Here is a 27,733-nt window from a genome sequence, read left to right as displayed (position 1 = left end):
TTTGTCGAGGTGCAGAGATTTACTAACAGTTGATTCCGTTTCACCGAGCCTGAACAGTACAGCTTTATCGTTGGAAAGTATTTTTCCGAACTGGAATCCTGCTGCTGCGTGGATAACTTTGACTTGCTCAACAAGTTCCACTGCTTCATCCACTGAGGTGACACTGTCGAGGAAGTCATCAACGTAGTGGTTTTTTGTTATCGCTTCTACTGCCCTCGGATACTGCTCTTCGAAGTCGCTTGCATTTGTGTTCTTTACGAACTGTGCAATGCACGGAGAACATGTTGCACCGAACATTGCGACGTTGACCATGTAGATTTGTACTGCTGACTCGGGGCTGTCTCTCCAAAGGAAGCATTGAAACCACCTGTCTTCATTCCGAATGAGAATTTTCAGGAACATTTCCCGGATATCAGAACAACCAGCAACATTTGCTTGACTGAATCTTAGCAGTACGTCTACTAGCGACACTAGAAGATCCGGGCCCTTCAACAGCATATCGTTGAAACAGACTCCTCCAGACTTTGCGGCTGCATCCCAAACCATCCGAATTTTATTGGGCTTCTTCTGGTTGATTACTACTCCCAATGGCAGATACCAAATCTGCTGAGCGTTAACGCTTGCCATCTCCAGTTCTGATGTCTTTCTGATATACTGCTTTCGCTCGTAACTTTCTATCTGTTCATTGACCCTTCTTCGTAGTTTTGGATCCTTTGACAGTCGCTTTTCTAATCCCCTAAGCCTACTCATTGCCATCCTGTAGCTTTCCGGAAAACGAACGTTGTCCTTGCGCCATAGCAAGCCAGATTCCATTCGATTTCCTCGACGTACTGTTGTTGTTTCCAGGATATTGCGAGCTCGCAGATCTTCCTCGGATTGTAACGACTTCGTCACCACAGCATCTTCAACGGCGAAAAACTTCTTCATAGTGTTATACAGTTCACTGTTACTCATTTCTTGACAGACGTGGAGGTTCAACTGCTCTATGGTCTCATCATTTCCCGAATTTCTCCCGTAGATGCACCAGCCCAGTCGAGTTTTTGTGGCTACTGGCTCACTCCTACATCCTTCACGGATCTTCAAACTGGTGAGCAGGTGTACGTGCTCGATGCCAATAATCATGCCGGGCTTTGCGTTGACGTAACTGTTGACTGGAAGGCCTTGTAGATGAGGATAGACCTTTCAAATCTCTATGTAATCCAATGTCTGACTAGGTAGTCCGAGCTCCCGTACCGTCCGTACGTTTCCCAACTCGAATGATTCCTTCTTACGGGTACCACAAATCTTCACACTGATTCTCCTGGAGTTCTTCTCTTGTCTACCAATCTTTCCTGTCCAGCCTAGCCAGAGGTTGTCCGGTTCTCCTTCAATTCCCAGCTTGGCAACTAGCGCTTCTTCTAGTAAGGTCGATGACGATCCATCATCCAAGAACGCATAGGTTTCGACATGGTTCCCATTGCCATATAGAGTAACTGGCAGATAACGGAAAAGCGAAAAGGATTTCGTGTGATGATGATTGTGGTGTACCGTCTTTACCGACTTTGGTGAACCAACAGACTCGCTTCGGTACGGTGGGCTGCTATGCAACAGCATGTGATGACGAATACGGCAACCGTCCATACCACATTCCTTCTTTGAACGACAAGGCCACTTCTTGTGAGGAACTAGACACAACCGACACAAGTTCTTCTGACGCATTGCCTTCCATCTCGCCCCGATGTCCAACGACTTGAAGCTGGAACAGTTCAGGATCTGATGACTTGCATTTCCACAGTACGAGCAGGCTTTAGAAACAGTCTCTTCTTTATGGTTCACCTTTTCCTGCTTAAACGTGCTAGGCGCTGGCATGCGTGTACAGCTTTTCCCCATGCTTCAACCTTTCAGTTCGAGCTTGTGTGTGATGATTTTGCGCGGTATCAGAACCAATACTAAGTTCTGAAGCCAGGTTTACCAGCCCTGCCATGAAACTGTTGAATGTCGCCAGGTTGACGTACTGAAAGGCTTGCTTGAAGGTTCCCCACTGCATTTTCAACGATGTAGGCAGTTTATCGATCAGCTCTTGAAGCAACATTGGGTTTGATAAATGCGCTTGTTGATCAGCCAAGACAATATGGTCGACTAGATTCTGAATCGCCAAACCGTAGGTGACAATTGTGGCTAGATTCTCTGCCTTGGGTGGAGGTACGTTCCTAACTTTCTTCAGCAGCGAACTGATCAGTATCTCCGGTCTACCGTAGAGCTTATGGAGCGTGTCAATCACATATGGAACCGATGCTGGTAAAAGAAGCCGACTTCGAACAGCCTCTAGTGCCAAACCACCCTGTAGAATCCAATGGCCGGGATATTATTTCCAGGAATATTCGGGATTTGGCTTATGAGCTATTTGCACCCGTTCGTCTCAACTACTTGTTTCCAACTCCCGAGCCAACTGCCTTCTTACCTGGTTTCGGTTCATTTCCCTGATGCTCTCTCCGTCTAGTTGCTCACTCTCTCATTTCATTTCTAACGTTTGAGTCAGGGTTGTTATCAAGGAACACTGAGTTGTTTGTTACACTCTACATCCCTTCTCTACCTCGAATTAAACTGAAGCAAGAATCGAACTTAGCTAAATAGTTACTTTCATTTGGAACTTATACGGCATTATATCTACCGCGAGTCTATCTATACCATAAATCATATGCGACTTGTGTAGTACTAGAATTCGCGTACCTTCTCTATACGAAATCTTTACCTCACTGGAAATTCTGGAATGCTTTCCAGGCCCTTCATCCACATTGTTTATTTTTGCCCATTCTGGTCGTTCTGACAGTTCTTTAGATGTGTGTTATTACATCCTCTAATATAAATCTATACTTATTCATTGTTATGACAGTCCTGTGTGTGGATTTGTTCAGTTATTGTAATTACATAATTACAATAATCGTCAACTCAACAAAATCCGACCAAAACAAACACAGGAACTGTCACAAAATCAAAAGCCGTATTGTTTTAGTTTTATTATAAAGGATTCCGTCAGCAAAGAAAAAAAAAAAACAGGTAAATGATTTATCAAATAATGTTTCCTTTAATTGCTTTTTGTTTGCAGAATTTATCCTCTACATTCACACTAAAGCTCCAAACAGTTTCATCTACGGACTGTAACGCTGTGGAACAATTATTTTTCTGCTTGAGCGCTTCGGTTGCTCCTTCGCTGCGACGTATGGTCTTTTAAGAGTTCGTTTTGCTGGAGTTCGTTGTTCCGGGACGATCGGAGTTGGTTGTTCCTGATTAACCGGAGATGATTGAGTGTCGCAATCCTTTGAAGGGGAATGAACATCGTCGGTTGAGCTTGGAGCTAATTCTGTTTCTGATTCTGTGGATCTTGAAGTTGGCCATTTTCGTAGATGAGTTATGCACCTTCGATACATTAGTCCTTCTTCATTAGCAATTATCGTATCGTTTCCAGTTTTCTTAATAACTGTGAATAGTTGAATACGGAATTTTGGCTCAAGTTTTCCTGTGACATAGTTTCTCATCATAACTGTGTCCTCAACCTCGATTTCAGAAGCCTTGGCGTGTCTTCGCTCATCAGCATACAATTTTCCTTGCATTTTTCTGATAGCATCTCGCTCCCTTACATCTTCCTCAAGGCGTAATCTTGGCTCCGTTCTAAGAGATGGTAGCATGTTCTTGACTGGCCGACCCATTAGCAACTCCATAGGAGCCTTATCTGTTACTGAATGGGGCGAAGTATTATACATGAATACATAGTCCTTCAGTGCCTTCCGCCAGTCAGTCTTTGTTGCCTTCGCAATCCGCAATGTTCTTAAAATGCCTTGGTTTTGCCTTTCTACTAACCCGTTCATTTGCGGCCAGTAAGGGATTGTACGGATTAGTTTAATGTTGTGTTGTGAACAGTACCTCGAAAACTCCTCGCTAGAAAACGGAGGTCCGTTATCGCTTCTGATTGTCTCAGGGTAGGTTTGTTGCGAAAATATTTCTTCCAAAGCCTCGATAGTTTTGCTGGCATTTGTGCTTTTCATTTCAATGACCTGTAGAAAGCGACTAAAATAATCCACAACTACTAGAAATGTTGCACATTCCTTTGCTGTAAAGAAATCTACCGCAATTTCTTGCCAAGCCCTTTCAGGCATTTCTTTCCTCATCATGGGTTCAGGGGGGTACTCGTTGCGCACGGTAGCACATCCTGCACATTCCTGAACTCTGTTAGTCACATCACGATCCATCGATGGCCACCATACTTTTTCGCGGAGGATCCTACGCATGGTGACAATACCAGGGTGTCCACGATGTGCGATATCTAGCGCTTTAGTTCTGAGTCTGTCTGGAAGAATTATCCTCTCGTCGCGAACAATTACTCCTTTGATTATACCAAGCTCTTTTCTGAATGCTTGATATCGAAACAGGTGTTTCGGCCATTCATCTGTTTGTAATGCATTAGTTACGGCAATAAGCATCTCGTCTCGACGCGTTTCTTCAATAATTTCATCCAAACTAATAGCGAGTGGGTTGTCACCGATAGCGAACAAAAATGGTGCTGAATCGTCGGCGAACGCTGAAGCTGATGCCGGACAAAGCCTTGACAGTATGTCTGAGATGTTGGATACTCCTGGGATATGCTTCACTTCAAAATCGAAAGGCAATAAACGGAGCGCCCACGATTCGGCCCTAGAGCATGCACGTCTACCATCGCGATGTTTTCCTCCGTAAATATATTCCAGCGTTTTGTGGTCGGTGAAAACGGTGAAGTGTAAACCAAACAGATATAAATAGAACTTCTCTACCGCCCAAACAACAGCCAATGCCTCGCGCTGTGTTTGTGGGTAAACCTTTTCAGCCGGTGTTAATCCCTTGGACGCAAAGCTTATTACCCTTGGTATTTTCGATTTGTCTCTCTGCACCAAAACAGCTCCTAAGCCCACTGGGGAAGCATCGACATACATTTCGGTTACGTCTTTTGGATCGTAGAATCCCAGCTTGTGAACACCACGTGAGAGTTCATTTCGAAGGTCGTCGAAGGCTTTGCGCTGTTCTTCTCCATATGCGCTTACTTCTCCTCGAATGTATTGTCGCAATGGTTCGCTCCTTGTGGATAGATTCGGTATGAAGTGTCCTACAAAGTTTACGAGTCCTAAAAAACTTCTTGCTTCTTCTTTCGTTTCAGGTTGGCGAAAAGTTCTTATTGCTTCAACTTTATCGTTGGATGGACTAATGCCTAGTGCATCGACCTTGAAGCCCAAAATCTCCAGCTCTTTGACACGATACAAACACTTCGCATCGTTCAATTTTACATTGTTTTCTTTGAGTACTTCCAGTACTTCTGCAAGTCGTGCATCGTGTTCAGCTATTGTACTGCCCGCTATAACGATGTCATCAATGTATACTATGACGCCTTCAATGCCTGCCAACATTTCCGACATTATTCTCTGAAAATCTCAGGCGCACAGTTAATGCCGAACATCAACCTTTTAAATCGCATAAGCCCTCTTCCGGTCATAAACGTGGTTATCGCTCTAGAATCGGGATGCAATTCAACGTGATGGAACGCAGATGTAATGTCAAGTCTGGAGAAAAGGTAGATCCCTCAATTTGTTAAGGAACGTGTCGATAACGGGTAACGGATAGTGCTCTCGCTGAATAGCTTCGTTAGGATAACGCATATTAACACAGAGTCGAACGTCGTTTTGCCTTTGGGAACCACGACCATAGGAGAAATCCATTCTGGGGGTCCATTAACTCGCTCTATGATATCCCTACGTAGCATTTCAGAAATTTTTGCATCAACTTGTGATTCTAACGGAGCAGGAACTCGCAAATAAGCTAATTTCCGCGGAAGCACGCTCTTGTCAATTGTCAGCTTCACCTGTATATTTGGGAACTTCGGAAAGGGGTCAATTTCTGGTTCCACCCTGCAGACGTCTAAACCGACTTTCAGCACCTTTAGATCCTCTGCGGTCCTTTTGCTCAAAAGGCATTTGTTTGCCCCTTCTATTACAAAAAATTCGGCATAAGCGTTCGGCTTTGTATCATTGATCGAGATCCATGCTTCGAATACCAAAAGCACACTCAGTGGTGCTTCGCTTGCGTATGCCCTAAATTGTCGATCGCATTTAAATTTAGTTTTGAATATCTTCGCTTTCTGTTCCTTTAGAGCAAGCCATGCTTCGTTCGTGACAGTATTTATTGAAGCCCCCGAATCAACGAGAAAGTCTATCGGAGTTTTGTCAACAAAACATGTGATAGTGCCACTGTTCCGATTCGACATTGTTGCCTATAGATACCACGTACCAATGTGAAAACAGAACAAAACAAATAAGTGTATTTATAGAAGTATTTTATACGATTTTGAAGGATTCTACAAAATATATTTTAGTTCTAGTGACAAAATTATTCATCTACCTTGAGCATTTCTCCTGGTTCTGGACGGTGGGGCAGCTCCTCCTTCCATTCGGCATCTCTTCCAAGAGTGTTAGCCTCTTCGGTGATTTGAGTTCGATGAGTGTTGTATCTGGGTTCAACGGTTTGCCTTGTGAAACATTTTCGAGCGAAGTGGCCTTTGCGACCGCAGTTATTACATCTTGCTTTCTGAGCCGAGCATCCATTCGAATCCGTTTGATGACGGTCTGAGCCACACCGACCACATTCGGACATGGTCTCCCGCTTGATCGGTCTATTGTCTCGGTTAAAGGACCTCTCACGGAAGGTACGGTTACCGGTATAACTCCCTCGCACGCTTCTGAATCTTGGTCTTTGCATTTGTGTTTGTCGGACAGCAGCCACAGCTACCGGTCCAATCTCGTTACCGAATGGCTTTGTCTTTTCTTTCTGCTTCATCAGTATTTCGCGGTTAACTGCATAATTTACCAGTTCGTCCAAGTTGATCATATTCTCCAATCCTTTATCGCGTACTCTCTCGTCCTTAGCGCCCATCGTGATTTGATGTAGGATTTCCATTTCAGTACGGTCCTTGAATTCACATCGCGTGGCTTGTGTTCTCAATCTCAGAATAAAATTGTTAAATGATTCGTCGCTTGATTGCCTCATTGAACGGAACAATTCCAGCTCGATGCGATCATTCTTCTTTCCGATGAAAAACTTTTGAAGGCGTTTTATCGCGTTATCATATTCTGGATCCTCTTCCGGCATGAATGGTATTGGAACCGGCGTTGGTTGAATTTCATCACTAACTGGGCCAAGATTATAATAAATTCGTTGCAAGCCACGACCGCCTAGTGTCAGCAAGAGCACCAGCTTCTCATGCTGCGTTTCGACGTTGCGCATTTCCACCAGTAGCTCGAATGACCGGTGCCATTCTTCCCACTCACGTCTGAGGTCTAGTCCATTCACTGCATCGTTGAATGGCTCCAATGGCCAACTTGTTTTGTAATCAGCGTTCATCTGTAAGTAATATGAGATATTTTCCTCTTGAATAAAATCTTCAATCTGATTCCAACAGAAACTGGTTCTAACATTTCGATCACAAATACAAATACATAAATTTTGATAATACTCTTGCAAAACAATTTCTTATTTTTTCATATTCTTTTACATGCTATCTGCACATCTGTCTACCTTTATGGAACTCACACCACTTTTTTTTTGCGAATCACTTTATTTTCTCTTTTCCCTTTTCATTCGCCCTTCAGTAGATGGCTATATGCCGGTCTATTATAATACTCTTGCACTCTTCAGCCTATCGCTGGTCTAGTGTGAGCGCTCATGTGCTTCGGTTACAACCGGAACCACTTTTTTTTTTTTTGCCTTTTTGTTTTGTGCTTCGGATTTGCCGGTCTCACGCAGTATTCTTTGCACTCTTCAGTCTATTGCTGGTCTAGTGGGAGTGCTCATGTGCTTCGGTTAGAACCGGACTCACTCACCTCTCTTTTTTTGCTTCGGGATATACCGGTCTCACATTTCAATTATTCGTCGTACTCTTTTCGTTATACCTTCAGCGGATGGCTAGCTTAGTGCTACGGTTATTACCGGGCTCACTGTCAGCCATTTTGTTTTTTTTTGTGTTTGCGACAGGCTTCGTTTTTTGAAAAAAAAAAAAATTCCATGTCTATACGATTATTCGTAAGCTAAACCGTAAGCGTAAACGTAAGACAAACATATTCCTTACCTTATCCAATATTTCGATCGTACCGCGCTGCGCCAATTGTAGAATCCAATGGCCGGGATATTATTTCCAGGAATATTCGGGATTTGGCTTATGAGCTATTTGCACCCGTTCGTCTCAACTACTTGTTTCCAACTCCCGAGCCAACTGCCTTCTTACCTGGTTTCGGTTCATTTCCCTGATGCTCTCTCCGTCTAGTTGCTCACTCTCTCATTTCATTTCTAACGTTTGAGTCAGGGTTGTTATCAAGGAACACTGAGTTGTTTGTTACACTCTACACACCCAAACATCTTTGCAGTCTGGCTAAGTTCTCAGCATCCGTGTACCCGCAAACTTCCGTAGTGTTTCTGAACGAGCTATAGAAAATAGGCCACTCCTGTGGATCTCCGGTAAACTTTGGCAACTCCCCAACAAACATTCACTAGTTGAACTAACATCAGTGTGATGATTTAATTCAGCGCTGTGTTGAATTATGTCTGTACTATTTCTTATCACAACTTCTGTTCAAGCATTGTTCACACAATTTTGGCGAAGTTATACAACTACATCATCTCATTTTGAAAAACAACTTTATTAACTGATTCGTTAAACCTTTAATAAGCATTTTACTAAGCCTCAATTCAGCTACATGTGAATTCTTCGAAAATAATAACGCATAGAAGGTAACATCAGTAAGATCTTCAATGAACGTATTTTGAAGCAATTGCTATTTTCATATAATCATTTTAAAATTTTCCTAAATCGGGTCTCGAACTGCTGTCATTTGATCATCCGCCGGTAACGTTGTCATCCGCGCCATCCTTGATTTGTTAGATATGGCTCACTCAATGCATAACATAAATATTCTTATTGCTGAATATGAATCATAATTGGACTCTTATTCAATAAGTCGATCTGTCAAACTACAGTTTGTTAATAACTGTACAATTTTTTATTTCAACCATTGTTCAACCAGTCATAACCATCGCACACTAGGAAAAAATACGTAAAAATAATGTCGATAAACGATAAAATTAAATCCGTCCCCAATGCTATTTATGAATTTATGAAAATAAAATCAATGTATATTCGGCCTTCCTCAGAATCTCTTGATAATCGGTTGCGATATGATTGTCAAATGCTAAGATAATTCCAATTATTTCGCCGCAATAAAGATCAACATCCATGCGATAATATTGGGATTCCACACACCAAAGATTCAATAATTTTCGATGTTATTCAACGGCGTTATGTCCGGCTTTTAGTAAATTTAGTTCCGCATGAATGCATGATTTTTTTTATTGCTCCAGCAGTTTTGTTCGTTATAATCTCCGACAGTTTAATAAATCACGAAAATAAAAAGCATGTCTTGAAAATAAATCATTATTTTTCTATAAATCAAATTTCCCAGATCTAGAACCCAGATTTTCTCTCAAACTGAAAAAAAAAAACATGTTTTTTCCCACTGTGCGATAGATCAGATAAATTTGAAATCCAATGGTTAAGAAGGACAAAGGTTAAGAAGGATGTCTAATGCCTCCTTATTAACTTACTATTCAAACTCAATTCGATCACCCTTTCAGAGCATCACATCATAGTCGAACAGAGAACTTTAAAAATCATTAGTTCAGTACATTGTTAAACTTCCCCAATGTGCTGAAATGTGATAAAACGAAAACGTAAGTTCGACTTCAAATAAAGGTAGTAAACAAATAAATAGGCCATGTCGAATATTAGTTAGATTAAATGCTGAAATGAAATCTGTCTAGCAAATTATTCAGCATCCATTTTATTCAGCTACAAAGATCACAATTAAACAATAATTCAACCTAGATGCTTATTTGTAGCTTGTCGTTGTTTGTTGGGTCCCTTGGCATCACTTGTCGGGCTGCTAACTGTGCGCTGGTTGGTCCTGCTGTATGGTTGCTTTGTGATCCACCTTGTCCGTAGGTCACCGTTCCATTCCCGACTGAAGGTGGTCCCAGTGTATTGACTGATCCGGGTTGCATTGGGTTTGCCCACGATCCAACACCATGGAAAACTGCTGAATTCGATGGATTACCTGGTATTGGTGCACTACGGAAACTAGATGACGGCAGATTTAAATGCGCGACACCCCCTTGCATTGCTGCATACGAAACTGCCGGGCATGCTGCTGAAGATCTAGAATAACACGGCTGAATTCCACTAAATGTTACTCCTGAAGAAGCAGCTACATTCCGTAACGGAACTGTACTAGTTAGCTGGGGTGCTGTTCTAACTGGATGGCTCATGATTTCCGGTACGAACGGTGACGAAGAGGTGGGAACGATTGGTCGAACCGGAATAACTGATTCAACATGTTCCACTTCAGAAAATGGCACAGTCGGAACGTTTGCTAGAGAACTCGTTGTCATCTGGGTCGCCGTCGGAATTCCTGATTGCAGTTGTTCGTAGGATTTCGCCAATGTAATAACATTCCCAGAATTTTGGGAGAGTGGATAAACTGGAACCTGTAGCGAAACAGCTGGTGGTTGCAGCTCATTAACTCCTACGATGGATGGTACTGCTGACGTTGATGGTTTCGACTGACCAACTTCTTCCACCTTAGATCCCTTCAACCACTTCTCCATCTGATCACGCTTACTTTTCACACTCACTTTGCTTATTCCACTCCGCTTACTTGATGAATCCTTTTCCTTATCTATTTGGATTAACAGGTCGAACTTCTGCTTCAAATATTCCTGCTCTTCATCTAACTGTTTCAGCTTGGCTTCCTTTTCCAGTTGTTTCACTTTAGCTTCTTCTTCCAGTTCGGCTCGCTGTTTATTCAATTTCCGTTGCTCCTCTAAGTGCTGCAAACTAAGCTGCAATCGTTGTGATTCACGGCTGCTGCTCTTGCTTACGGACGACTCGTTAAAGGACACATCGGATTTTGATCCATTATTGTCACCACCATCCCAATCGGTCAAACAAACACTGCACTTCCAGCTCTTATCTGCGATCGATTCATTCACTCCCGCACACCCAAAATGCTCCCAAGATTGACAGACATCACAACAGACCCAATTATCATCGCCCCCCTTTCGATTGCATTTTTTACACGGCTTATCAATAGCTTCCGTATTCGTGACATTTTTGCCCTTTGTCGTCATCATTAGTTCTAATTGATCTAACCCAACTGCCTGAGACTAAACTAGCTTACTACACTAACAGCTGCAGGCACTGCGATCCTTTGATGTCACAGGTAAAGGCAAACAAAGCAAATACTGACTTGAGTTTTGATGCGATCGAATGTCCGCCGTGCTGATGGGTGCGATGTTAAATTTCTTCAATCCTGGGTCGAATCTGAATAGGCTGTTGTCTCCGGTTGAAAACTGCGCGGACCGCCGACGGGAAACTATCATCTAACTTCGGATGATAATCTTGAAGAATGTTCCCGAACGTCAGAACAAACACCGTCTTTTTAGTTGCAAACTTAGCAGCTTCAAGTTGGAATTTAATTTCATGGCAAATTCAGTATACAGATACAGAGACAGATACAGTTATAAACTTACATTATCAGTGTTTTACAGTTTTATCTTTGGTCCGCGTTTCAATCCGTCTAATCAATTTAATCGGTCCTACTGTAAATCATATTCTAGGTTATGTTTGGTAATTTTAATAACTGTATGTTACAGTTTACATGTTCAATTTCAAATAATCACTCAGAAGCGGTACAATAACAAATCTGACCTACCTCAACTAATTTTACAGTTCTCCACTTACTGCGTGGAAATAAATTAGCGACCGAAATTCACTATAATGCGGTACCTGAAGTGCATAAATTTCGTAATCAGTTCAACAAATTCTGTATAATTTCACTATGATCTGTCACTCACTAATAGCAGCTAATTTGACTACTCTTTGATTGAACTACTCTATTAGTACTTTCCGAATATTACTGACTGTATTACAATTGAGGATTTTAACAGTAATAACTTGATAACTACCAAATGTGATTCACTATCAAATGTGCTCACTCACGATGCTGAGCTTTGTCTACTTTTGCTATTCTTCTGTGCAGTCAATACTGTTGTTGTTTGTGGGACCGTCTGCTGGGCGAGAATCGCCCAGATGCGAGGGAACGGACAGTGGTTTCACAATCATTTCGCCGTCGACAGTGCTGCCAGTAACACCCGTGCTTTCATCGTCAGAGTCATATGTACTTTCCTGTCCACCTGATGCTTCCCCTCCAACCTGCCGAATCCGCTTATTCCTTTGCTTGAAACGATTATTGTCGATATTCTGTTCCTTTGTTTTGCAGCATCCAAGGCAGCATCGCTTGAAATGTCCCGAAAGACCGCACTTCTCGCATTTCTTGTCCTTCGCCGGGCAGCAATCCTCGTTAGCATAATGCCCAACACGACCACATCGAAAGCATTCGTTCTTGGAAGTTGAAAGTTTGTTTATATCTGCGGAACGCTTTAACTGCTGTCGTACTTTTTCGATAGTTTCGAGCGAACGGCCTTCATTTATAATTTCTGTCAAGGTCATTGATGGTTTCGTCAGTATTTTCGCTCGAAGCTCGTCGGATGATCCCTTTTCAAAGATCTGCTCTTTGATGTTTTCTTCCAGTCAATCTTGGTATTCGCATAGATTACCCTGCTCTCGCAAACGGAGAACAAACTTTGAAATCTTCTCATCAGGTTCTTGCTGCAAATTCCGGAAGATATGGCGCTCCTGTGGCAAGCACTTCATGGGCAAGAAATGACCGTCTAGCACTCCAACAGCTTCCTGGTAAGCATCCGATCCTACAGGCACTGGCTGATTTCCATCGCCCACTAGACTATCATATATATCCTGTACGCTTTCCCCCGCAAAGTGGAGTAGGTATGACTTCTTTCTGCTCGGAAGAGTCACATTATTGACGTCCAAAAAAATCTCGAAAGAACGTTTCCACTTCTTCCATCTCGAACTAACATTCGTCGTGTCGTCTGGATCGAATGGTAACATTCCGCTCCCTGCTGCAGGATTCATCTTTGTTGTTGTTGTTTCCTCTTCCTCAAAACTCGCCCGCTGCTAAGTTTGACATAGAGAAATCACTTCGATTACGAATTCAATCACCGTTTCTCGATCACGAATCCAATTACTTAAAACTCGCACGCGCCCGCGAATTCTAATCCTCGTCGCCAATGTTAGAATTGCACTTTAATTACCGAAATAAAATACGAATTTAATACGAAGTTACAAATCACGCTTTTATTCTTTTTCCTTTCTGTTGTACACTGCTCTCCTTCCTTACCTCTGTTACCCAGGGGCGGATTCAGGTTATACCGCAACCCAAGAAAACATAACAGATGGGAACGAGGACGAATCATCCGCATGGTTCCGAATTCAGATGGCCGTCCTCGACAGGCCGTCGTGAAGATCGGGGACAAGAGCCTGCTGCGACCGGTAACACGATTGGCACTACTCGACGTTATAGAAAAACGTGAAGTTTCGGAGGACTCCGAACTACACCCGAGGGGGATTGTTGGTACATAGTACGTCGAACTGGTCACCCTGGCCACGCGCTCTTGTGAAAGCGTCGCTTCATATAGAATAACAGGGCCGAATTGTGGGACAGGTTCCGGTTCGTATTGTTCGTTTTGGCACCCGGAGGCGAGCCAGCCTGGGGCTGCAAGTCTCCTTAATAAAGCTAATAAAAAAAAAAAAGTTTTGGCACCGCCGAGTGAGTAGCGGAGTGGATTCCGTGTTAGAAAAGGCAATTTAATTGATAAATTAATTCGATTTAATTCTAGTTTAGAAGAAGTATTAGAAGTTCAGAGTGCTCTTTCTTGTTATTTGCGAAGTGATAGTACCTGGAAAACAGTATCGATCAAACCGCTAGTTAACGATAACGCATGTCAGATTGAGGTTAGTAATGAATCCACGCTAAGAGAATAAGATTGATTTAACATCAATTAAGTTAGAACGTGGAAGGGGCCGTTTCCTTCCAATCCATCCGCCGTGTCCGATAGTACGCACATGAAAAGAAAAGTAAGAAATCAAAATTACACTGAAATGAAATAAATCTCGCGTAACATATGATTACGGCTTATAAACCAAAACCATGATTTTTCATTTTCTAGCATAAACGATTGCTTTGTAAATTATTCTTTATCGTAGGTAAAACTCCGTACTTAATATCTCTTAAGAAACACATTTATTGCTATTTTGAGTGAACGTCTCATGAACCATTTGCACCTTAGTGGTTTTTAAGTCCTTTGTTGGTGCCCTTAACTACCATGCGGAATGTTTGCTTTGGTTTTTAGGCCGTTCACTTTATATTGTTTATTTAGAAAAACTAGCTTCAAGTTATTTCAAAATGTATATTCTTACTAGGTTTTTGATATATCGCATAGCAGAACTACTCTGGCTAACAAATCTAAACAAATCCGATGATGTTACTAGCTTTGAGCAAACGGCTTAAAAACCAGACGTGTTGCCGGTAATGCGAGTAAACGGCGCAATTTTTGTTTTAGCTGAAATTTCGTAGATTTCGAATGGTTTTTCGATTAATTTTAATCTGCTGTTATAATATAACCATTTACGTATTGTATTGAGATGGTTTTGGCCATGAAATGAGTTTCAAATTCAATAAATGAATTAAATTAGTCATAGAAAACTTGAACCTCATTTTTCTCGGTTCAGCATTGTTGGTTTTTCGGCCGTAATCATGTTACCCTTCTACAGAATGACTCGGGTTATCTACCGTGCTTTATACATTGTCACTTACCGGCCATTCCGTCCTAGGTGGGTTGAACCTGTAATTGAACAATAGTTTCTTCCTACCGCAAATTATCATTCCACTTCGATTTTAAATTAAACAGATTTATTGCATGCATGCTCTCTTTATTTACCGTCCGGACACTTCTCACTTAATTCTAAAAGTCTGTGCACACGCGAATCGTTGGGGCCACCTGCTTCTACACCTTCCAGCTTGATCATTTACCTTGCCACGACACTCGAACTCACCGCACGGATCTTGGGGCTTCCTCCCCGATGCCGATTCTTCGCTGTTAGCCGCTATTGGACAAGGCGACACACTGTCTCGGAATGCAAGCAGCAAACACTGCTCTACGCCCAGGAATACATGGAATCGGGCTCCGGTCCGATCAAAACGATGACTAACACCAACGCGACACTTAGACGAGGGTTCACTTCTTTTAAGGGGATCTCTGCTTGGTCCATCGGAGTTCGGTCACCATGAAAACCACCAATCGTTCACGAGTTTTACGCCGGTCGAAGCTATTCACCACTACAATGGGGACACTGGAACAATAGCGCTTTGCGGGGACATTGTTCTTTCCTTGGGACCTCAGCGTCACGTGGCACTCGGGTCTTACCGATCCGGTTACGGATCCAGGGATCTTGACTTGTGTCCCTTGTCACACGGACAACTCAATAACTCCCACCGACACTTCTGTTCCAACCCGCTTACGGATCACCGCGACTTTCAACTTCCGGACCTCAGCGTCACGTGGCACTCGGGTCTTACCGATCCGGTTACGGATCTACAGATCTTGACTTGTATCAATTGTCACACGGACAATTCAATAACTCCCACCGACACTTCTGTTCCAACCCGCCAACGGATCACCGCGACTTCCGACTTCTACTTCCACCGTCACTCTTCGTTCAACCCGGCTACGGATCGACGGAAGTTTCCACTTCTCCCAATCGTGAAGCGGTCACCACAATACCGGCCAATACTCTTCTACTTCGAACTATCACCGGATTCATGCGTGTGGATATCCAAAATAGCTACACAACGGCAATGCTTGTCCACTTTTCCCACTCTAACCAACATCGAAGAAACCTTCCGTAATACGTCTGGAATGTTTGGCTGACAACACGGGACTGCTTCCCTATTATCGATGAGTTCGGTCGGGCCTGCAGATGCGCTGGTATATCTCGTTTCTCCGCTCTCTCACGATGCTCGCCACATATACTTAACCTAGGGATTGTGTACAGTGGATTATCATCTTTTGCTGCTACCACAAGCGTGGTTTGTTTGTTCGAGTGTGTGTTATCCCTTTCGGGAATCACTCGTATCCCGCAATGTGTTGGGTCTTTGCCTCTTTACGTTTTCTGGTTTCGTTGTATTAAGAAGATTATCCACTGTACATTTTCCCATAGTATTAATGCCCTGATCGCGTCAAACACTGATGAGTGGACCGTGCGACCTCGCTGTGCTATAATAACAGTATCAATCATATGTTGCTCGAGAAATAATATAACCTAATACTTACCTAGAAATTACCTTACCCGCCGATCGGGCGAGGATTCGATGTAGGGCGCGACAAGAAGTAAGCGCACCGAATTGTAAGTGTTGATTTATTGTAAAGCAAACCATAAGTACAGTCAACTTTCGCTCGTTGGGCTAAACTCGTAGCCCATCTAGTGAAAGACTTTCGTTAGTTGGGCTGAGATTTCATCTGTCAAATCAGCGAATATAATAGAAATTCAGAGCTGCCAACTGCGAAAAAGAAAAAAAAACTGCCGTTGATGTCCACCTTCGTTTTAAGTGGGCTACAGCCCAACTAACGGGCGCCCAACTAAATCGTAGCCCATCTAAAGATAGCCCAACGAGTGAAATTTGACTGTACTTACCGATTATAATTAATTACAGTTTGAAGCATTTATCGCTCTAAAAACCGACCACCTTTTATTGACACGCCCTACCTCCCACAACAAGGAAGATATTAAGTGTAAATAGTTAGTTAGGTTATCAAATACGAATTATTGCCTCCTCAAGAATATAAAAACAAAATGATTCTAGGAAATTAGGGAATATTCATACCAAAGGGCTCAAAGGCGAACCACTTAACATGTAAAATTACAATTACACAAAATAGATAAATAAATGAAATTCATCAAGGCCAGCGTAGTCATAGCTCTAAATAATTTTCCTCTTAAGCATATCCTGCCACACTAAATTAATCATGATAATGTTATATATGATTTGCTAATTATTTCTTATTCTAGTTTACGGGCGAACGAACAGATTCGTTCGAATCATGTCACTATTTGATTTCGCTGTCCTAAACGAGAATGCGAACCAACTTTTGTTCTCAAGCGTGTTCGTACGTTAACAAGAATATGGATGAATACTTGTCATTGGGTCTCCAGTAGCCTTGCGAGCAAAGGCGTAGGATTGCCAATCCGGACATGGCGAGTTCGATTCTAAGTCCGGTCTACGATGTTTTCGGGTTGGAAACTTCCTCGACACCCTGCGGGCATAGTGTATCCATTGTACTTTGCCACACAAGATACATACTCGAGCAATGGCGGGCATAGAAAAGCTTTCAATTCTGAGGAAATGCTTATAGAATACTAAGTTGAAAATCCGGTTCAAGTTGCAGTTGGAATGTAGAGCCATTGAAGAAGAAGAAGACTTGTCATTGATCTAAGATGTTTGGACAAACGCTTGTGGTGTCCAATGAACATCAATCTTCAGCACTTAAAAAAATCAGACAGATAGTTGAATATTTTAAAATATATCTATAGATGCCTGCCGCTGACTGAGAAAATCGTTAGCCATGATTGTGTGATTAATTAATGAAAGTTAGAACACATCTTTGCAACATTCAGGACATGAAAGTAATTTCAGCACAAATAAGAGAAATTATCTTTACTTCCTAATTTTATTTAAATAGCGACTAAATTACTTTACTTTGTAGCGGCACACAGATGTCAAATATTTTTCATTTTCAAACCTTTACTTATTCTAAAATATTTTATACTTTGCCCGGTGGAACTTCACTCAAGTACTGGCGGCACAAGCTCCACATCGTCAAAGTACGGCTGTTGCATAGCGTTCCTAGCAGAAATCCGTTTGGTTGGATCGTAAACCATCAATACCTCGAACAAATCTTTGGCTCGGTAAACCTCTATCTGCTCGGGAACCGACTGGCCGTCCCAACGGGGAAAACTTTTCTTGTAATCCGGCAGCTGCGACACACCCGGCCAATTACTTTCGTCCGGTGTCCCTCGCGTTCGAAATATCCTATACAGCTGGTCGATCTCACTGTCCCCCGGAAACAGCGGCCTCCGCAGAATCATTTCCGCAAATATGCATCCCAGACTCCAAATGTCCACACCGGTTGCGTAAAACTTCGTACCGAGTAAAATTTCCGGAGCTCGGTACCAAAGTGTGACCACCTCGTGAGTGTACGTTCGCATCGGAACATTAAAAGACCGGGCCAAGCCGAAATCGGCCAACTTGAGGTGGCCAGCACGATCCACCAGCAGGTTCTGTGGTTTGAGATCTCGGTGCAGGATCCGATGCATATGACAGAACGCGATTGCATCCAGCATCTGATGCATGTAACTTTTTACCAACTTCGGCGAGAACGACGATTTGTGTCGATCTAAAAGCTTTTTGAGATCCATGTCCAGATATTCGAAGATCATGTAGATGCTGGAGTCCATCACGGCAACGTCAAACAGTTCTACAATCGAATGATGTTGGAGATCTTTCAGTAGGGATATCTCACGGATTGCGGTCGATGGGACACCTTCGGTTTCACTGAAATTCGAGAAATCAGTTTCCATTATTGGCTTAAAACACGGACTTTGTTTGCACTCACCTGTCTAACCGAATCCTTTTGAGGGCAACATACTTTTGCGTGTTAACATCCTTGGCTTTGTACACAACTCCGTACGTTCCTTCGCCAATCTTCTCGATCCGCTGGTAGTCGCCAATTTTGTGCATTCCGTGTATCGCTTTTAAATCCAGCAGTTCCGGCAAAATAAATAATCGGTTAGCTGATTATCCGCAGGATCATTGTATCCCAGCCAGGTAGATTCCAGCCGGAATCCCGTTGCTCGATGCGATTGGAAAACAGCAGACTGCATCCTGACAGGGCGGATCGGAAACCGCGCCAAAACGAACTGTCAAACATGTTTTGCATGAAATGTTTTTGAAGGGCGTACACGGCAAAATAAAATACTTATAATAATGAGTTTATTTAGATAAATACAATTATAAATTTTGAGTAGTTTTATTTTGAGCATCTACCCATTAATTGTTATGAAAAAAAGAGAAAGAAAACGATAGCAGTTTGAGGAAGCCAATTTTATGTTGAAGGGGTTGAATTCAAATTTTAACAATTTTAACAATTTAACAATTAAAACTATTTCTCGGGTACTTATTATTCAAAAGGACATTGCTTCATACGTCGATTTGTCCAATGTGATAGCACTCCCAAGCAGAGAGGAAGAAGAAGCCTACACGGAAGAAATAAACTACCCAAAAGTGAGTTTAATTCACCCAACCTCGAACATCCGTACACGGTTAGATGACTTTACCCATTAATGGGTACTGTGTTATTGTTGATATTATTCCCACCGTGAAAAATTCACCCATTTTCTTGAAAAAGTGCCACCACCCATTTTAATGAGTAGTGGCGCTTTTTGAAGAAAATGGGTGAATTTTTCACGGTGGGAATAATATCAACAATAACACAGTACCCATTAATGGGTAAAGTCATCTAACCGTGTACGGGAAGCCAAATTGAGTTAGTAGGGTCGAAGTAGTTTGCCTTTACTCCCATGTTAAAAAAGTACTCAACGGAAAATTTATTTACCCAAATGTAAGTTTAATTCACTCAATCTCGACCTCAGGTAATATAACTCGAAATTGGCTTCCCGTATTGAACTGGCGTCGTTGGATTGTTTGGCTCTTTTGTTTTTGACAACAAAAGAAAGAGTGGATGAAAGAGAAGAGAAAAAAATAACTCAAAAGTAAGTTTAAAAATACTCAATTTTGGGTACTTTTTTTCTTCCGTGTACGGCTATAGATAGTGGAATAAAAGATATTTTAGTTACTAGATAAAGATTGTCGCTGTCGTAGCTGTCCGGAACATCTTTTGCTGGCGAGGATAGGGGAGCTAAATGTCAAAGAAGGAAAATCCATACGATTTGACAGGTATGTACCACTACATATGTTTCGGAGAGCAGAACAAAGGGAACCGAAGCGACAATCTTTATCTACAGTCGGGATTCGCTGGTTGGGATCTTAATACTTGGGTCACTTTTTAGTTGGGCCTCCGCTGGTTGGGCCATGGCCCAACTAAAAAGCAACCGTACGTCAAAATTCAATGTAAACACGGAAAACGGGATTGGGCGTCACTGGACATCATTTGTGATGTTTAAGTCGAAATACACGTGTTCAAATGGCTGTCAGTTGACCCAACTAAAAAACCGAATTCGTTAGTTGGGCCGAGTTCGTGGCCCAACCAGCGAATCGCGACTGTAGTAACTAAAATATCTTTTAGTGGAATATATAGATGAGCGAAGATAAATCCTCTGTCTCCAAACGAACTGTCAAACGTGTCTCCAAACGAGCATGACGTCACGATTTCAATGGAAACGTTAGGGGCTGTGACGTCATATGCGCGCGTGCACGGTCAAAAAAATCGACTTTCGCTCATCTATAGATTCTACACGGTTAGATCAGACAACCCAAAATGAAGTTCAAACAACTCAATATTAAGTTCATTTCACTTAATTTGGACCGTTGGTGGGGGAAGCCTCGCCGGAAAGCAACTTTATTGTATTCAATATTGTCAGATTCTCTGGATGTGATACACTGCGCGGCGTTTGTAATGTTCCCAAATGGGTTCTTGCACAAAACTTCACGCGGCGAATTACTATCGAAAGGTACGGCCCAGGAGGGTGAAACGGCTGTCAAACTACATAGATAACCCATCTACCTCACATCGTTTTTGGTACTCTCGTTTTTGGTACCCAGTTTTTGGTTAGTTCACCCTAATCAATGGCATAATAGAGTAAACGAGTTCTCTGACGTAAGTGCCTATTTTCGATAATTATTGAATTATCTACCGCGATTTCGATAAAAACATGAAATTATGTTGATTTTTTGTACAGTAAACATTAGTATAGATGAAATAATGATCGATTCCATCAATAGAGATAATAAATCATCGAGGAATATAGTCGGTGTTGACGGAATAGTCGGTGTTGGCGGAATACTTGTTATAGAAAAGACATGTTGGGTACTAAATTTCAACGCAAAACATGAACTGTTTGACAATTGAGTGACTAAAATGTTTGCGAAGGAAATGAAAGGTCCACCCAGCAGTAAAAATACGGAATGAGTTCATTTTAACTATTGTTATTTGAAACGAAAGACAGTGACTGATTTTGCATATGGGATCCCCAGCCGAATGGTAATAGAAGTACAGTTTTTTGACTTGTGCAATATCATTCGATAATTTATTCATTGATTTTGTTCGCATCAAAAATATATACATATAAAAAAAACAATCATGATCTTCAATCTGGTCATTTTAGGTATTACAATATTCGTCGCCCGTTCACAAGAGGCATTTGATTCAACCCAGCTTCCAAATTCGGTTGAAATATAACTGGATCATCGCCGGCACCTGCTAATAGGTCTTGCTCCAAGCGTGCTTGAATCACTCCTACAGTATTGTCAGAGCCGAATTCCGACCGAGTACAGATATTTTCGGAGGCATATTCGCGTCGTGTATCGTAATATGTGTTTCTCATATCCCGGAATGGCAACCGGCCGACTGCAGTGCATTTAACTGTGATTGCATTTACAAACTTGTTTCCATCAGCTTCACTAAGACATAAACTTGGTATCGCATCTTTTGCCAGTTTCCGTTTACCTTTCACTAGCAGGAAATCGTCATCCCTGAAGTGTCGAGAAGAAATTCTTGCATGCTCGCTGAAGAAGCAATCAGTCCTACTTCCATCCAGCAAACGTTTCTCTCGGGATTCGTAGGAATTCTGTTGAGACACAATTGCGATAAGGAATAGAGAATATCATAAAATATAATTCTACTCTTACCTGTAGGTAAAAGAACCACCCTCTTCAATGCGCAAATGCATGTCGTTGCAGCAAGAGGCTATTAAGCACCGCGATATTATTGAATTGGCCACTTTCCACCATATAACACCGGAACAAAGTAGGAACTGGGTGACTTTACGATTTGATGTTGTTGAAAAAAACAAAAACAAAATAGATCAAAACAACAACAATCGACGCCATGTTGAATCGATGTGAGGTAGGCGATATTTTGACGTCTTCAGTCCCCTGGTACGGCCGCGCCAAACGATACACCGCAATGCTATTCTCCCAATATAGTAAAGGCAGACGTAGTCCAATATCCAGCATTTTACGAGCGCTAATGGCCGCCACAATCCAACTCAGTTTTTGGTACACTAATAAAAATCCACACATTTTTATTGGCAAAAATCTAAAGAAATTTGCAAATAAATTTTATGTGTGCGTTAATAACCACCCGCTATGGGAGAATCCACATAAAGGTTATTAGTTAATAACGGTTATGTGTGATTCCACATATATGCTATGCGAATTCACATAGCCGTTATGTGGGAAATGCTATAGTCAAAATTTATGTGTGCCACACATAATGGATATGATTGGATTTTTGTCAGTGTAGGGTGGAAACAGTTTGAAATTTGGCTTGTGTCGTATGACACAAAAACGATAAGTTTTCATCATCATAATGATGAATTCATGATGATGATGATCGCTGCGGTGTCATACGACACAAGCCAAACGTCAAATCGAATGCATCCTGCCAGAAAGTGAGTTAAATTGTTGCGGCCATTACCGCACGTAAAATGCTGGATAGTAAAGGCAGACGTAGTCCTACGTCAAAAAGTGCTGCACGTGTGAACCGGCCTGAAAAATTCACTCGATGTTCGTTCAAAATCGGGCCAATCTTAAAAAAAAAGCAGTTTTTTGATTTTTGTTTTTAATTTAAAAAATACTTAGGCTGTGAACCATTCCACCGATTCGTTTAACTTTTAGTTAAAATTTGACACTCCGATGGTTATTTTCCCATCGTGGTTAAAATTTTACTCCGAAGCCGACCCATCTGAGTTTTGACAAATTGATAGTTATTCGGAACGAAATGGATTTGGCGCCAATTTTCTCGCGAACAAAGTTTAACTATCGAACTGTCAAATCTAACCATGCTCCGGAGCAAGGTTATTTTTAACCACGGCGAAATAACCATCGAACAGTAAAATTTTAACTAAAAGTTAAACGAATCGGTGGAATGGTTCACAGCCTAAAAAACTTTTCATAAGATTGTTTCTTTGCAAATGAGGGAGGAAAATAAACTGACACAAATATATGTGTCTCATGGCCAATCAAAACCTTTACCCAAACGTCGTCAAACTCTTTAAATTTTTCCGTTTCAATTAAGTCGGAATCAAATGCGGTATTTACAGCAATTATACTACAAAGTACGGTAATAGCATCATACTACAAAGTACGGTAATAGCTTTTTCGTTAGAGGTGTTACTTTTTGGAATTCTCTACCCAACGACTTAACGCTAATAAGATCGGAGGCAGTTTTAAGAAAGAGATGTATTGAGTACTTTAATCAGTAAGCTTTTGTAAGTTAAATTTGTTAAAAAATCAATCTATTTTTGAATTGTGTACCCAACCTACAAAGAAATTATGTTGAATTGTAGCACTTTCTCTTTAAATGAAATTCATTGTAACATTCGAAAAGACAAGACGTCTTAAGTTACGTATTAATAAATAAACAAACAAACATACAAAACCCCCAACCGATTTGCTCGCAACAAGTTGCATTCGACGCAAAAACATGTCCCATTTTTTCCTATTGAAAATAGGCCAGATCGAACTATGGGCTCGGTAGAAATGCCCAAAATATTTTTTTTCTTCATACCAAAAGTGCGTATCTATAGAAATTACTCACTCAATAAAAAAAAAAGAGAGAAAGGCACCACCACCGCTAGGTGGATTAATCTGGGTTTTGCAACGAATTATAACTGAAAATCTTTCTTCCACTCGAGACTTACGATCTATCCGTAAAAATACCATTCTGAAATTGGCATTTCAATTTTTATGACTCAAATTCATCTGGGGGTTACTAGGTATAGCAAATATAGTCACCACATGGGAAATACTAAGTGGAGCTCTTGTTAATAAACGAACAACATATAATTTGTCGATGGCAATATAGTTGCCACTGCTTTATAAATGGTTAAACCGCGCTTTGCGGAGTCCCGATCAGAATGGCTCATGCGCCGGAAAGCAACTTTCTTGTATTCAATATTGTCAGATTCTCTGGATGTTACAAACGCAATGTTTCCAAATGGGTACTTGCACAAAACTTCACGCGGCGAATTACTATTCGCGAAGTCGAAGCAAATTCTGCTCTTCCCTCCTATGGGAAATCCCATTGCTATCTGTCAGAGTTTGAGTGAAACATGGCCGCCATCTCCTCCTCTCTGTTGCTCTACTGTAAAAACCCATAAAGAACTGTCATTGTTTGTGTGAAGAATTTTGCTTCGACTTCGCGAATCGAAAGGTACGGCCGCGCCAAACGATACACCGCAATGCTATTCTCCCAAATAGTAAAGGCGAAATGGATTTGGCGCCAATTTTCTCGCGAACAAAGTTTAACTATCGAACTGTCAAATCTAACCATGCTCCGGAGCATGGTTGTTTTTAACCACGGCGAAATAACCATCGAACTGTAAAATTTTAACTAAAAGTTAAACGAATCAGTGGAATGGTTCACAGCCTTAGAAGCGTAAAAAAATATGGGTCCTTTAGGAAGTTGACCTGAAATAAGCCAAAGAATCGATAGAGCGAATAAACATTTTTGACGGGAAAGGTCAACATTTGTTTTCTCACAGCTTATATTTTCCCTGTATGCTGCTTAGTGAATTATGAATTTCGGAATGCTTATTATTTCAATAAAAATGTGCAGCTATAAATATGATAAATATACCAACATATATTTGAAATTATCCTAATAACAATTACTCAACTTTTTCAGCCGTACTTTAATGTTCTACATAAAACTGGAGAACATTAAATCAACTTATCTAATTTATAATCAACCTTATTTAGAGTTTTAGTCAACTTCTTCGACGGTGGGTCCCGATCGGCCACCAAATCCTCCTGCTTGTTGACCACAGCTGGATGCTCCTGTTCCGGTTCCGCTTTGATGCAATCGAGTCATAATCGGACTACAAACTTGACTCAACTCCTTCATCTTATGTTCATACTCCTCCTTCTCGGCCATCGTATTTCCGTCCAGCCATCGGATTGTATCGTCGCACTTGTTCTTCACTGTGTTCTTGTCCGATTCACTCAGCTTATCGCCAGTAGATTCCAACGATTGTTTCAATTGGAAACAGTAGCCTTCCAACTGGTTCCTAGCCGAAATGCGTTCCCGTTGCTTCTCATCCTCTTCCCGGAATTTCTCTGCCTCAGAAACCATTCGATCGATATCAGACTGACTGAGTCGGCCCTTGTCGTTCTTGATGGTGATGTTCTTTTCCTTGCCAGTGCTTTTCTCTTTGGCCGAAACATTCAGAATGCCGTTGGCGTCCATATCGAACGTGACTTCAATCTGTGGCACGCCTCTCGGAGCTGGCGGAATTCCCGAGAGTTCAAACTGTCCCAATCGGTTGTTGTCCCGAGTCATGGCACGTTCTCCCTCAAATACTTGGATTGACACTCCTGGCTGATTATCGGCATAAGTTGAGAAAGTTTGCGTTTGCTTGCATGGGATTCGGCTGTTGCGTTCGATCAATTTTGTCATAACTCCTCCGGCTGTTTCGATTCCCAGTGAAAGTGGAGCCACATCCACAAGCAGCACATCTTGAATCTTCTGGTCCTTATCGCCGTTAAGGATGGCAGCTTGTACTGCAGCACCATATGCCACAGCCTCGTCTGGGTTGATGGACAGGTTCAACGATTTTCCACAGAAGAAGTTCTGCAGCAGTGATTGGACTTTTGGAATGCGAGTTGATCCACCAACCAGAACGATGTCGTGAATCGTGCTTTTGTCCATCTTGGCATCAGACAAAGCTTTCTCAACTGGTTGAAGTGTCGAACGGAACAGATCTGAACATAGTTCTTCAAATCGAGCACGAGATATTTTTGTGTAGTAATCGATTCCATCGATCAGAGCGTCGATTTCGATTGTGGCTTCAGTACTGGATGACAAAGTTCGCTTGGCTCGTTCACATGCCGTTCTTAATCGACGCAGAGCTCGAGCATTAGATGAAATATCTTTCTTGAACTTGCGTTTGAACTCTTCGACAAAGTGTGTGACCAGTCGATTGTCAAAGTCCTCTCCTCCTAGATGAGTATCACCTGCTGTGGCTCGCACCTCGAACAAAGAGCCTTCATCGATTGTCAGAATAGAGACGTCGAATGTGCCACCGCCCAGATCGAAAATTAGAACATTTCGCTCGCCTTTGAGATTCTTGTCCAGTCCATAAGCCAATGCCGCTGCCGTTGGTTCATTTATAATTCGCATCACATTGAGTCCGGCAATGGCTCCAGCGTCCTTTGTGGCTTGTCGCTGGGAATCGTTGAAATACGCAGGAACTGTGATGACTGCATTCTTCACACTTTGCCCCAGGTAAGCTTCAGCCGTTTCCCTCATCTTGACCAAAACCATTGAACTGATTTCTTCCGGAGCAAACCGTTTCCTCTCACCCTTGAACTCGACTTCGATTTTCGGTTTGCCAGCATCGTTGAACACCGTGAATGGCCAGTGTTTGATGTCGGCCTGGATTTTCGGGTCGTCGAACCGGCGTCCAATCAGTCGTTTGGCGTCGAAAACTGTGTTCTTTGGATTGAGTGCCACTTGATTCTTGGCCGCATCGCCGATCAATCGTTCTGTGTCGGAAAATGCCACATAACTGGGGGTGGTTCGATTTCCCTGATCGTTGGCAATGATTTCCACCTTTCCATGCTGGAACACTCCCACGCAGGAGTATGTCGTTCCCAAATCGATTCCAATTGCAGACATTTTCACGTTTATGTCACTAATATTTGTCACTTTTTAGTTTTGAATAATTCACTGTAGTCACTATTACTTTAGTCTTTCACTAAATGATTGTGTTTCACTCCAATATTTGAATTTGCTTGCTTTTGCGCTTTGTCGTTTTCGCTTGTGCTTCGCTTTCTTGTTTGAACTGTAATGACGAGAGGAGCTCGAAACGGGCGCATATATAGTCAAAACGAGCAGATCTAGAAAATTCGGGTAGCTTCTGTGGTGATTCGAGCAGTTTCGTTTGCGTATCTCGAATGTTTTCGTTGTCACATCGTCAATTTGTGTGCGTCTCGAAATTCCTAGAATGTATTCGCGTTCACAGCATGCCTGTCATGGGCTTGTCGCATGAGGTCGCATGTAACGTTTTATGTTTTGTTTTGATTCATCTTTGATATACAGATGAGCTTTTGTTCCCTATTAAGAAGAATTTCGATTTATTTGCTTTGTTTTTGCATTCAGTGAGACGAGCAAAAAGTGAAATTATTAGCAGAAGAAGGAAGCAACAGCATTTGAATTGGAATAATTATAAATATTGTGATTAGGGAAATTTGCGCATCAGATTCAAGCATCTAATATTTGCTTGAAAACGTGTCCGCTCCTTTGAGTGCAATTTGATCGAGGAGTTATGCTGCAATTTTTCTATTTACATTTCACCATTGCTTTGATTTTCGACGTGTACTTTAGACATGTAGCGCGGAAAAAGCGTTTATAATGTAACTATAGTATACATTTTTTGATATTCTTGTCTCATACAAACTAATCTTCAATATCT

The 27,733-nt window shown here is 41.8% G+C and overlaps 5 protein-coding genes across 5 annotated transcripts; all 5 read right to left on the bottom strand.

Moving 5' to 3' along the window:
* Nucleotides 1–1,182: 1,182 nt before the first annotated feature.
* On the bottom strand, nucleotides 1,183–1,869 carry LOC134206216 (uncharacterized). Its single transcript, XM_062681905.1, has one exon. The coding sequence runs from the start codon at nucleotides 1,867–1,869 to the stop codon at nucleotides 1,183–1,185; it is 687 nt and encodes a 228-aa protein (XP_062537889.1).
* A 1,259-nt stretch (nucleotides 1,870–3,128) lies between these two features.
* On the bottom strand, nucleotides 3,129–5,420 carry LOC134206215 (uncharacterized protein K02A2.6-like). The gene has a single exon (XM_062681904.1). It carries the CDS (start codon nucleotides 5,418–5,420, stop codon nucleotides 3,129–3,131), a length of 2,292 nt encoding a protein of 763 aa, XP_062537888.1.
* A 164-nt stretch (nucleotides 5,421–5,584) lies between these two features.
* Nucleotides 5,585–8,239, bottom strand: LOC134206214 (uncharacterized). The gene is made up of 3 exons (XM_062681903.1): nucleotides 8,123–8,239; nucleotides 6,400–7,398; nucleotides 5,585–6,271 (listed from the first exon to the last, which is right to left on the bottom strand). The coding sequence occupies exons 2-3, from the start codon at nucleotides 7,396–7,398 to the stop codon at nucleotides 5,585–5,587; spliced, it is 1,686 nt and encodes a 561-aa protein (XP_062537887.1). The 5' UTR covers nucleotides 8,123–8,239.
* A 9,490-nt stretch (nucleotides 8,240–17,729) lies between these two features.
* Nucleotides 17,730–18,974, bottom strand: LOC134208410 (cyclin-dependent kinase 2). Its single transcript, XM_062684396.1, has 2 exons — nucleotides 18,694–18,974; nucleotides 17,730–18,632 (listed from the first exon to the last, which is right to left on the bottom strand). The coding sequence occupies exons 1-2, from the start codon at nucleotides 18,816–18,818 to the stop codon at nucleotides 17,864–17,866; spliced, it is 894 nt and encodes a 297-aa protein (XP_062540380.1). The 5' UTR covers nucleotides 18,819–18,974; the 3' UTR covers nucleotides 17,730–17,863.
* Nucleotides 18,975–24,883: 5,909 nt separating this feature from the next.
* LOC134226452 (heat shock protein 70 A1-like) lies at nucleotides 24,884–27,119 on the bottom strand. Its single transcript, XM_062707232.1, has one exon. The coding sequence runs from the start codon at nucleotides 26,935–26,937 to the stop codon at nucleotides 25,024–25,026; it is 1,914 nt and encodes a 637-aa protein (XP_062563216.1). The 5' UTR covers nucleotides 26,938–27,119; the 3' UTR covers nucleotides 24,884–25,023.
* Nucleotides 27,120–27,733: the final 614 nt, after the last annotated feature.

The sequence above is a fragment of the Armigeres subalbatus genome, chromosome 1 (assembly GCF_024139115.2).
Source record: "Armigeres subalbatus isolate Guangzhou_Male chromosome 1, GZ_Asu_2, whole genome shotgun sequence".
NCBI lineage: Eukaryota > Metazoa > Arthropoda > Insecta > Diptera > Culicidae > Armigeres > Armigeres subalbatus.
Note: the sequence above shows the minus strand (reverse complement) of the source record. Positions and strands in the feature narration are given on the sequence as shown.

Bases quoted from the DNA above. Each gene is read 5' to 3' on its own strand.
- LOC134206214 (XM_062681903.1), bottom strand. From the start codon at position 7,398: ATGAACGCTGATTACAAAACAAGTTGGCCATTGGAGCCATTCAACGAT. The intron at 6,272-6,399 runs GTAGATGAATAA...TGGTATCTATAG, and splicing joins AACCAGGAGAAATGCTCAAG to GCAACAATGTCGAATCGGAA.
- LOC134226452 (XM_062707232.1), bottom strand. From the start codon at position 26,937: ATGTCTGCAATTGGAATCGATTTGGGAACGACATACTCCTGCGTGGGA.
- LOC134206216 (XM_062681905.1), bottom strand. From the start codon at position 1,869: ATGGGGAAAAGCTGTACACGCATGCCAGCGCCTAGCACGTTTAAGCAG.
- LOC134208410 (XM_062684396.1), bottom strand. From the start codon at position 18,818: ATGCACAAAATTGGCGACTACCAGCGGATCGAGAAGATTGGCGAAGGA. The intron at 18,633-18,693 runs GTGAGTGCAAAC...CTCGAATTTCAG, and splicing joins AAAAGGATTCGGTTAGACAG to TGAAACCGAAGGTGTCCCAT.
- LOC134206215 (XM_062681904.1), bottom strand. From the start codon at position 5,420: ATGTCGGAAATGTTGGCAGGCATTGAAGGCGTCATAGTATACATTGAT.